At 37.3% G+C, this 12,443-nt stretch overlaps 1 protein-coding gene across 2 annotated transcripts in view; it reads right to left on the reverse strand.

Annotated features, from left to right (window-relative positions):
- The window catches only part of LOC121388303 (lysosomal protective protein-like), a 141,179-nt gene that overhangs the window by 22,501 nt on the left and 106,235 nt on the right, over positions 1-12,443 (reverse strand). For both annotated transcript variants that reach the window (XM_041519595.1, XM_041519594.1), the window contains exons 6-8: positions 10,510-10,665; positions 7,604-7,695; positions 4,668-4,761 (exon numbers count right to left, since the gene is read on the reverse strand). In XM_041519595.1, the coding sequence (XP_041375529.1) occupies positions 4,668-4,761; positions 7,604-7,695; positions 10,510-10,665 (342 nt within the window). The remainder of the gene's footprint in view (positions 1-4,667; positions 4,762-7,603; positions 7,696-10,509; positions 10,666-12,443) is intronic.

Genomic DNA, 12,443 nt, shown 5'->3' on the forward strand with positions numbered 1-12,443 from the left:
GCCTTAGAAGCCTCACCTATCTGAAACGTTAAAGATTATAGATGTTGAGATCACCGCCATACACAGCCTTAGAAGCCTCACCTATCTGAAACGTTGAAGATTATAGATGTTGAGATCACCGCCATACACAGCCTTAGAAGCCTCACCTATCTGAAACGTTGAAGATTATAGATGTTGAGATCACCGCCATACACAGCCTTAGAAGCCTCACCTATCTGAAACGTTGAAGATTATAGATGTTGAGATCACCGCCATACACAGCCTTAGAAGCCTCACCTATCTGAAACGTTAAAGATTATAGATGTTGAGATCACCGCCATACACAGCCTTAGAAGCCTCACCTATCTGAAACGTTAAAGTCTGTTTTGTTTAACACCACCACTCGAGCACACTGATTTATTAGTCATCGGATATTGGATGTCAGAAATGATGGTTATCTTTTCCACCAGAATCAAAGTTAAAAGTTTGTTTTGTTTAATGATACCACTAGAGCATATTGATTTATTAGTCATTGACTATTGAATATCAGAAAGTCAAATGATGGTCTTCTTTTCCTAAAGGATCAAAGTTAAAATCGGTTTTGTTTTATGACACCACTAGAGCACACTGATGTATTAATCATTGACTATTGGAAGTCAAACATTTGGTAATTCTGACATAAAGTCTTGGGAAACCCGCTACATTTTCTCATTAGTAGCAAGGGATCTTTTACATGCACCATCCCACAGACAGGATAGCACATACCATGACCGTTGATGTACCAGTCGGCCCACCAACAGGGATCGATCTGGTACGAGAAATAGCCCAGTCGGCCCACCAACAGGGATCGATCTGGAACGAGAAACAGCCCAGTCGGCCCACCAACAGGGATCGATCTGGAACGAGAAACAGCCCAGTCGGCCCTCCAACAGGGATCGATCTGGAACGAGAAACAGCCCAGTCGGCCCACCAACAGGGATCGATCTGGAACGAGAAACAGCCCAGTCGGCCCACCAACAGGGATCGATCTGGAACGAGAAACAGCCCAGTCGGCCCACCAACAGGGATCGATCCTAGACCGACGACGCATCAGGAGAATGCTTTACTACTGGGGTACATCCCGCCCTGACCTCAGATACCTGGTCTTGGGAAATAACAATAAGTTTTAAAATTTACTACAATCTTTCAGACCTCTCCATGAAAAACACTGAGGGGAGTGATTACTTGCTCCCCTAACTTAGATTATGGGGAGCCATTTAAGATATTACCATATACTGACAGCATTAAGTTTGCATGCTAATTAAGGGGAGCAACAGATTACTCATTGAGCTAGTGTCAGGGGAGTGATGGAGTACAAGAGTGATAACTCCCCTTAAAGAGGGACTCGGTCTCATGTGAGGATCTCTATGTTAGTTTGGCTGTGTTCTTTACTATGAGTATCATATGTCTTTCATTCTTTTTCTTTCTTTCCACGGCTTCTAGATTATGGTAGCCCCACTCCCATGGCTAGTAATAGTCAATGTTGGGCTAGTAAATAACTACTATTGCCATGCCCGATGGCTAGTTAAAAAAAAGGTCAAATGTTACAGTTCAGTCTATTTTGTAAACATGAATATTCTGTCCCCACCTCAACCCCCCAACCGTAGTGTTTTCTAAGCTCTATCTCCCTCTTTAGGTGACATATTTTATTACTATTATTTAGTAAAGTAGGGTTAGTGAATGTTTAATTGTGACTAGTACATATTTTATTACTATTATTTAGTAAAGTAGGGTTAGTGAATGTTTAATTGTGGCTAGTACATATTTTATTACTATTATTTAGTAAAGTAGGGCTAGTGAATATTTAATTGTGACTAGTACATATTTTTAAATCACTGAACCCATGGCTAGTGGATGTTTACTTGTGACTAGTACATATTTTTAAATCACTGAACCCATGGCTAGTGGATGTTTACTTGTGACTAGTACATATTTTTAAATCACTGAACCCATGGCTAGTGGATGTTTACTTGTGACTAGTACATATTTTTAAATCACTGAACCCATGGCTAGTGGATATTTAATTGTGACTAGTACATATTTTTAAATCACTGAACCCATGGCTAGTGAATGTTTACTTGTGACTAGTACATATTTTTAAATCACTGAACCCATGGCTAGTGGATGTTTAATTGTGACTAGTACATATTTTTAAATCACTGAACCCATGGCTAGTGAATGTTTATTTGTGACTAGTACATATTTTTAAATCACTGAACCCATGGCTAGTGAATGTTTACTTGTGACTAGTACATATTTTTAAATCACTGAACCCATGGCTAGTGAATGTTTACTTGTGACTAGTACATATTTTTAAATCACTGAACCCATGGCTAGTGAATGTTTACTTGTGACTAGTACATATTTTTAAATCACTGAACCCATGGCTAGTGAATGTTTACTTGTGACTAGTACATATTTTTAAATCACTGAACCCATGGCTAGTGGATGTTTAATTGTGACTAGTACATATTTTTAAATCACTGAACCCATGGCTAGTGGATGTTTAATTGTGGCTAGTACATATTTTTAAACCACCGAACCCATGGCTAGTGGATGTTTAATTGTGGCTAGTACATATTTTTTAAATCACCGAACCCATGGCTAGTGGATGTTTAATTGACTAGTACTTTTTAAATCACCGAACCCATGGCTAGTGGATGTTTAATTGTGACTAGTACATATTTTTAAATCACCGAACCCATGGCTAGTGAATGTTTACTTGTGACTAGTAGATATTTTTAAATCACTGAACCCATGGCTAGTGAATGTTTACTTGTGGCTAGTAGATATTTTTAAATCACTGAACCCATGGCTAGTGAATGTTTACTTGTGGCTAGTAGATATTTTTAAATCACTGAACCCATGGCTAGTGAATGTTTACTTGTGGCTAGTACATATTTTTAAATCACTGAACCCATGGCTAGTGGATGTTTACTTGTGACTAGTACATATTTTTAAATCACTGAACCCATGGCTAGTGGATGTTTACTTGTGACTAGTACATATTTTTAAATCACCCATGGCTAGTGGATGTTTACTTGTGACTAGTACATATTTTTAAATCACTGAACCCATGGCTAGTGGATATTTAATTGTGACTAGTACATATTTTTAAATCACTGAACCCATGGCTAGTGAATGTTTACTTGTGACTAGTACATATTTTTAAATCACTGAACCCATGGCTAGTGGATGTTTAATTGTGACTAGTACATATTTTTAAATCACTGAACCCATGGCTAGTGAATGTTTATTTGTGACTAGTACATATTTTTAAATCACTGAACCCATGGCTAGTGAATGTTTACTTGTGACTAGTACATATTTTTAAATCACTGAACCCATGGCTAGTGAATGTTTACTTGTGACTAGTACATATTTTTAAATCACTGAACCCATGGCTAGTGGATGTTTAATTGTGACTAGTACATATTTTTAAATCACTGAACCCATGGCTAGTGGATGTTTAATTGTGGCTAGTACATATTTTTAAACCACCGAACCCATGGCTAGTGGATGTTTAATTGTGGCTAGTACATATTTTTTAAATCACCGAACCCATGGCTAGTGGATGTTTAATTGTGACTAGTACATATTTTTAAATCACCGAACCCATGGCTAGTGGATGTTTAATTGTGACTAGTACATATTTTTAAATCACCGAACCCATGGCTAGTGAATGTTTACTTGTGACTAGTAGATATTTTTAAATCACTGAACCCATGGCTAGTGAATGTTTACTTGTGGCTAGTACATATTTTTAAATCACTGAACCCATGGCTAGTGAATGTTTACTTGTGGCTAGTAGATATTTTTAAATCACTGAACCCATGGCTAGTGAATGTTTACTTGTGGCTAGTACATATTTTTAAATCACTGAACCCATGGCTAGTGAATGTTTACTTGTGGCTAGTACATATTTTTAAATCACTGATTCCATGGCTAGTGGAGTTTATAACAATTCTAGAAGCCCTGCTTTCTTTCTAAAATGTTTTAATTTATTTTATTCTTTCTCTTTTTCTTTTTTTTATTATTCTTTCATAATAAAATATAATAACTCACAGCTATTACAACCTCATATCAGACATAATATAATACATTTTGTAACTCACAGCTACATGTATGTTACAATATTGTATTGCAAATAATATAATACATTTTGTAACTCACAGCTACATGTATGTTACAATATTGTATTGCACATAATATAATACATTTTGTAACTCACAGCTACATGTATGTTACAATATTGTATTGCAAATAATATAATTAAATTTCCATTACATTCATTACAATATAACATCATCCCCAACGGACGTTATTTCATATCTCGATTAATGTAAAAATTACATCATCAGGGAACGCCATACCTGATGGCGTCAATTTATATTGGTAATTTTTCTTACTGAGCGTTATTGTTTTAACCAAAACAATTATTCAAAATTAGTGTTATTATTAGTAAGTATGTTTCAAAATAAATTATAAGTATTGTCTGCTATTTCTTTTACGTTCATCTGGGTATGAACAAACAAACAAAAAATCATTCGCAAACTTATGTGAGAATGGCTTCACCGATTCAAACAGTTTTTTTGTTCATACGCCGATAAACGTAAAAGAAATAAGAGACAATCTTTAAAATAACTTACAGCTTTCCCACAATCTATATCCTTTTTGTTCTCTGTGAAGAGGCATCTTGGTTCACAAACAGAGCAGCAGTGCTTCTGTAGATCTTTCCACAAACTGACAAACAGATCACTTATCATATAAATATTGAACTTAAACCATTTACGACATTGTAATTGATAAAAGGAAAGGAAAGAAGGAATGGACAAAGGGAGGAAGGAAGTGAGGTAGGAAGCGAGGAAGGAAGCGAGGAAGGAAGTGAGGAAAGAATTGAGGAAGGAAGTGAGGAAGGAAGTGAGGAAGAAAGCCAGGAAAGAATCGAGGAAGGAAGAGAGGAAGGAAGTGAGGAAGGAAGCGAGGAAGGAAGGCAGGGAGGAAGCAAGGGAGGAAGGAAGCAAGCGAGGAAGGAAGCGAGGGAGGAAGGAAGCGAGGATGGAAGCGAGGAAGGAAGCGAGGATGGAAGCGAGGAAGGAAGTGAGGAAGGAAGCGAGGAAGGAAGGGAGGGAGGAAGGAAGCAAGGAAGGAAGCGAGGAAGGAAGCAAGCGAGGAAGGAAGCGAGGAAGGAAGCAATGGAGGAAGGAAGTGAAGAAGGAAGCGAGGACAGAATCGAGGAAGGAAGTGAGGAAGGAAGTGAAGAAAGAATCGAGGAAGGAAGTGAGGAAGGAAGAAGTGAGGAAAGAATCGAGGAAGGAAGTGAGGAAGGAAAGGAGGAAGGAAGCGAGGAAGGAAGCGAGGAAGGAAGTCAGGAAAGAATCGAGGAAGGAAGTGAGGAAGGAAGCGAGGAAGCAAGCGAGGAAGGAAGCGAGGAAGCAAGCGAGGAAGGAAGCAAGGAAGGAAGCAAGGAAGGAAAAGTGAGGATGGAAGCGAGGAAGGAAGCGAGGAAGGGAGGGAGGAAGGAAGCGAGGAAGGGAGGGAGGAAGGGAGGGAGGAAGGAAGCGAGGAAGGAAGTGAGGAAGGGAGGGAGGAAGGAAGGGAGGGAGGAAGCGAGGAAGGAAGGGAGGGAGGAAGCGAGGAAGCGAGGGAGGAAGCGAGGAAGGAAGCGAGGGAGGAAGGAAGCGAGGGAGGAAGGAAGCGAGGGAGGAAGGAATCGGGGAAGGAATCGAGGGAGGAAGGAATCGAAGAAGGAAGGAAGCGAGGAAGGAAGGAAGTGAGGAAGGAAGGAAGTGAGGAAGGAAGCGAGGAAAGAAGCGAGGAAGGAAGGGAGGAAGGAAGCCAGGAAAGAAGCCAGGAAAGAAGTGAGGAAAGAAGCCAGGAAAGAAACGAGCGAGGAAGGAAGTGAGGAAGGAAGCGAGGTAGGAAGTGAGGAAGGAAGGGAGGAAGGAAGGAAGGAAGTGAGGAAAGAAGCGAGGAAGGAAGGAAGTGAGGATGGAAGCGAGGAAGGAAGTGAGGAAGGAAGCGAGGAAGGAAGTGAGGAAGGAAGCGAGGAGGGAAGCGAGGAAGGAAGCGAGGAAGGAAGCGAGGAAAGAAACAAGGAAGGCAGGCAGGAAAGAAGCGAGGAAGGAAGCGAGGTAGGAAGCGAGGTAGGAAGCGAGGTAGGAAGCGAGGAAGGAAGCGAGGTAGGAAGCGAGGTAGGAAGTGAGGAAGGAAGTGAGGAAAGTAGCGAGGAAGGAAGCGAGGAAGGAAGTGAGGAAAGAAGCGAGGAAGGAAGTGAGAAAAGAAGCGAGGAAGGAAGGAAGTGAGGAAGTGAGGATGGAAGCGAGGAAAGAAGTGAGGAAGGAGGTGAGGAAGGAAGCGAGGAAGGAAGTGAGGAAGGAAGGAAGTGAGGATGGAAGCGAGGAAAGAAGGGAGGAAGGAAGTGAGGAAAGAAGTGAGGAAAGAAGTGAGAAAGGAAGCGAGGAAGGAAGTGAGGAAAGAAGTGAGGAAAGAAGCGAGGAAGGAAGTGAGGATGGAAGCGAAGAAGGAAGAAACAGAAAGAAACAAAACTAGGAAAGGAAGGACAGAAAGAAGCAAAGAAATAAACAGCACAGGATGGGAGAGAGTTTGGGATGTAGTATGAAAAATCAGGACATTTGAGGTGTACTTTAGAGCATTACAGAATTAAAATATAACACGATCACGAGCTAATCAGCAGTAGAGGAAGGAAATGTTTTATTTAACTACGCACTCAACACATTTTATTTACGGTTATATGGCATCGGACATATGATTAAGGACCACATACATATTGAGAGAGGAAACCCACTGTCACCACTTTATGGGCTACTCTTTCCGATTAGCAGCAAGGGACCTTTTATATGCACCATCCCACAGACAGGATAGTACACACCACGGCCTTTGTTACACCAGTTGTGGAACATTGGCTAGAACAAGAAATAGCCCAATGGGCCCACAGATGGGGATTGATCCTAGAGCGACCATGCATCAGGCGAGCGCTGCACCACTGAGCAACGTCCTGCCCCCCCCCCCCCTCCAGCAGAAGAGATACATGTAATCGTACATACATCTGTCTCTTTATTTCGAGTCTTGATAAGGAAGTAAATATGATACTCACTTATCACCAATGAGACCACAGTAGCAGGCAAGGAAGTAAATATGATACTCACTTATCACCAATGAGACCATGGTAGCAGGCAAGGAAGTAAATATGATACTCACTTATCACCAATGAGACCACGGTAGCAGGCAAGGAAGTAAATATGATACTCACTTATCACCAATGAGACCACGGTAGCAGGCAAGGAAGTAAATATGATACTCACTTATCACCAATGAGACCATGGTAGCAGGCAAGGAAGTAAATATGATACTCACTTATCACCAATGAGACCATGGTAGTAGGCAAGGAAGTAAATATGATACTCATTTATCACCAATGAGACCATGGTAGTAGGCAAGGAAGTAAATATGATACTCATTTATCACCAATGAGACCATGGTAGTAGGCAAGGAAGTAAATATGATACTCACTTATCACCAATGAGACCATGGTAGTAGGCAAGGAAGTAAATATGATACTCACTTATCACCAATGAGACCATGGTAGTAGGCAAAGTAGATCAGTGAGTTATCATTCATCTCGTCATTAGAGAGGCCATTACCAACAGCAAAACCCTGAAACAGTCAAAACTCTCCGTTAAAAACACACATTTAAAAACTGGCAGTTACAATAGCTAAAACATAATAACTCACAATGAAAATTATTCAGTAATACTGGAAACAAAAGTTAAATAGAGGATTCGTCAGAAGTATTTTTTAATATGTGAAATATCAACCGAGTATGTTAATCAGTATTTGTCGAGGCTCCGCTGAGACAAATACCAATTAACTAGACGAGGTTGATATTTTACATATTAAAAAACACAAGTAGCAAATATGACATCATCATGATTAGCACAAATTAGTTTAATGTCATGCCTTTTAACTAAATCTTTGAAAATGTTACGATCGGATATACAGGTCTTGTTAGCTTGTAAACAAATGACCCATCCACAACAACACATTACCTACATGTACAGACCTTGCAAATTTGCATGCCATTATTAACTGGGTTAATACACTAAAATGATCACATGGGTTTATGACATGGATATCATGAGTAAGTTATAGGATAAATGTTGTTTATTAGACATCTGGTTCTGTGTTCATAGATGTACTTGCATGTAAGCTAATGCATAATACGTATCTACATACATTTATCCACACACTTATCATTCATCTAAATACTTATCATACATATATATCTACATACTTATCATACATTTATCAAAATACGCATGATGTACTTATCATACATTTATTGACATACTTATAATATTTTTATCTACATACTTAACATACATTTATCAACACACATACATGTATTTATCTACATTTTTATCATACATTTATCTACATACTTATCATACATTTATCTACATACTTATCATACATTTATCTAAAAACTTATACATGTAGCGACACATTTATCATACATTTATCTACATATATATCATACATTTATCCACATACATATCATATTTTTATCTATATACTTATCATATATCTATTACACACTAGTGTAAGATATTAATCATGTCATAACAATTACTCAATATTTAACTACATACTTATATATAAATTTATCTACGTACTTATATATTTATCGACTTACTTATACATTTATCTACATACTTATACATTTATCAACATACTTATCATACATTTATTGACATACTTATCACACATTTATCTACATACTTACCATGCTTTTATCTACATACTTATCATATATCTATTACACACTAGTGTAAGATATTACTCATTTCATAACAATTACTCAATATTTAACTAGTGTAATATTGGCACACGCAGACTGGCGCAGTAGATGTTTTTAGTTTGAATGATGTCAGTATTCAAATGACATCACTTTGCATCTCTCTGCAATAAAATAAACTGGGTTCATGACGCATCCTTTTTGCAAATGCTAGAAAATATTAAGTGCAAAATTGATGTTTTATTCAGAGATTATTAACGTATATAACCGTGTTTGTACAAACTAGAGTAATTTAAAAGTGTATTATTATGAAATATGATAATGAATTGAAATTGCAATAAGATAGGCTGTTATATTAGGGCCTATTGTGTACAAAGCCAAAACGATGTTGCGGTAAGTGTCTGTTGTCAAACTGCTGCTCATTTTTGTGGCCCTATGTACAAAATGTCAGTGTCACATCTAGTCAATTCCATTCACTCAGCTCAAACTTTACTGGTCCGATCAACAATTCAGTCTTTACTGTGAATTTAAACACTTCATTAACTGACAATTAATGCAAGCTTCGCGCCAACATCTAAACTATACATTGCTGATGTCTCGCTGCTCATTATGACATCATTTAAGTTTACGTGTGATGTAGATCACTTGCTGACCCAATTCTTAAAAAAATAGCGTGTAGTAGGTCTCGACATCTGCTTACTTTCTATGTTGTGGCTTGTTTGCAGTTGGTTTGTAATAAATAAAATGCTAAACTAGCTTGCTATTTTTATGAAACTCGTAAAGAATATTGGTATCTGACGAGCGAAATCTGTTCACTCGTTTCATAAAAATGGTATGACAGGCAAGCTCATTAAGAATTCTATATTTATCTACATATTTATCAAACAGTTATCTACATATTTATCAAACAGTTATCTACATATTTATCATACATTGATCTAGATACTTATCATTCATTTATCTAGATACTTAAAGTTTGTAGATAAGTATACATGTATGTATCCTACATTGACTGAAGTGGTTTGTGAATATGGAGGCTGGAATATAACTTATATGGTCCTAAACTTGATTCTAACAATTTTAATGACTACAATTTTATTAATTTTATTTCAATTTATTATTACATTTGGGATTTGCATTTATTTGTTTATTTAAATGTATTTATATTATTATTGTTATATTTACAAATTTAACAACATTTATTTCTTAATTACTATGACAAGTAGTAGTATTAGTAATGTGATGATAAGAACTAGTGTAACAGTTATTATTAATATCATTATACACTATATTAATGTCATCAGAGTACCTGGCTACATATTACAATATTACAAGTAACATAATCAAATGCAAATATGTATACATTACTGTTATATTATATTAGGTAATTGATATTATTTTGTATGTATTTAAGAAAGGGCCTAGTAATTAAGTTGGCAAACTTGTGCCCAGTTCTTTTGCAGATTATGCAATGATATAAAACTATGTCTTCAATCAAAATCATTCTACAGAACATCATTTTAAAAACATGTAGGAACATAACTATTATTACATCAAAGAAGGCCAAGACATTTGCAATTTCCTACTGAAAAATAAACATGTGACAAGGAACAACAACAACAATAACAAAAAAACTTTCAAAGGATACAATTTCTACAACAAAGCTTAATTACCTTGAAGTTTATGCTTTTGTCATCCACCACCAGAGAACTCAGTGTTGGTACGTATATGCCACCATAGCTCTCTCCAGTGATGTAAAATTCATGATCTTTGTACTCATAAAACTTGGCAAAGAAATCCTTCAGGGCCATGTGGTTGTCAAAGGCAACCTAAAAAAAATATTTACTGTAACATTAACATGTAAAGCAAAAATGCCATCACTGTTACAGTGACATGCCCTATTTTTTTAAACACTACAACATTTGTTCACTATTAAAGCCGTTTTTGATAGTTTAAATTAGAAGTACATGTACTTATATTTTATTATTTAGAATATTTATTTAGGTACACCTGAAGTGGTTCTGGTTTTTGTCATACCCTGAGAAGTAATGGTTATCGAGACACGCTCTAGTTATTTTTAGACGGTATTTCCCCATTTAAAATGTCACAGATTTTAGCTTCTCTGTTATATAACCAGGGTTTCTGCCAGAGGATAAAACTGGTATGGTGCCATACCAATTTTTTTTTTCAAATTAAGAACAAAAATTAACCTTATGACAAAATTAATTACTCTTATCATTACTGTATGATTTTCTTAACCCTAACCCTAAACATAACCCATTTTCTTTCTAGGGGAAGCCCCCCCCTCCCCCCCATTGACTGTGGTTGCATTCAATTCCATAGTGCCACACCCAAAAATTTCTGTCAGAAACACCGATAACCATATCTAAATGTGTTACAGGTTTGTAGGTCAGCTACACTTTGTGTCCATTTTTAAAGGCTGAAACTAGGGTCTGCACCTTTACAAATGTGCATAGATTTTATCACGGTAACAATACACCATTGGTTATTTTTTATACTGTTCATGCTTGAAGTAGTGATGATGGTATTTTTACCAGTTCAGCATAAGAAGGAAGAAAGCTAACTTCATTTCCTACTTCATAAATTTCTTATTTAATGTAAAATGATAAAAGGAAATTTCCAAAGTTAGTGACGTGAGCAACAAGTCAAATTTCAGACACAAAATGCAGTATCTTCGAAAGCCCAAAACAGACCAAAACTGGGTCTGATGAGTCGGGTGCTGTCAAAATATAGTGCATGTTCTACAATGTATGTCGTCAGCTGCCAAATCTGTAGTTGGCACCAACACAGGCCCGGTATTGTCTGTCACATTTGAGTCAGTGTGTTTCTTTTTTGATTGGTACAATACTCGCCAGACCCAGAAATGGGTCAGAGAAACTTTCTCATAATTAACTATTAAACTTCAAAACTTGAAGAAAATCAGCTTATTTTCTACTAAAATCTTAATTATTACATGAAATGTATTACACCAAATTAAAATAAAATTCGCTAAATACTTTTAAACTTCACAATTGGCGAATGTGGTGAGTGCCACAGCTATACCTGCAGAATCAGCTCTGGTGTGTTTTGAGTCTTAATTGAGTACATGTGACAGTTTTTCTTTTGTTTAACGACAATACTAGAGCACATTGCTTTATTAATCATTGGCTATTGGATGTCATTTTCACATTTAGTCTTAGAGAGGAAACCAGCTACAATTTTCCATTAGTAGCAAGGGATCTGTTATAAAAAGAAAGAAAGAAATGTTTTATTTAACGACGCACTCAACACATTTTATTTACGGTTATATGGCGTCAGACATACGGTTAAGGACCACACAGATTTTTAGAGGAAACCCGCTGTCGCCACTACATTGGCTATTCTTTCCGATTAGCAGCAAGGGATCTTTTATTTGCGCTTCCCACAGGCAGGATAGCACAAACCATGGCCTTTGTTGAACCAGTTATGGATCACTGGTCGGTGCAAGTGGTTTACACCTACCCATTGAGCCTTGCAGAGCACTCACTCAGGGTTTGGAGTCACTATCTGGATTAAAAATCTCATGCCTCGACTGGGATCCGAACCCAGTACCTACAAGCCTGTAGAC

Source organism: Gigantopelta aegis, chromosome 14 (genome assembly GCF_016097555.1).
Source record: "Gigantopelta aegis isolate Gae_Host chromosome 14, Gae_host_genome, whole genome shotgun sequence".
Classification (NCBI taxonomy): Eukaryota; Metazoa; Mollusca; class Gastropoda; order Neomphalida; family Peltospiridae; genus Gigantopelta; species Gigantopelta aegis.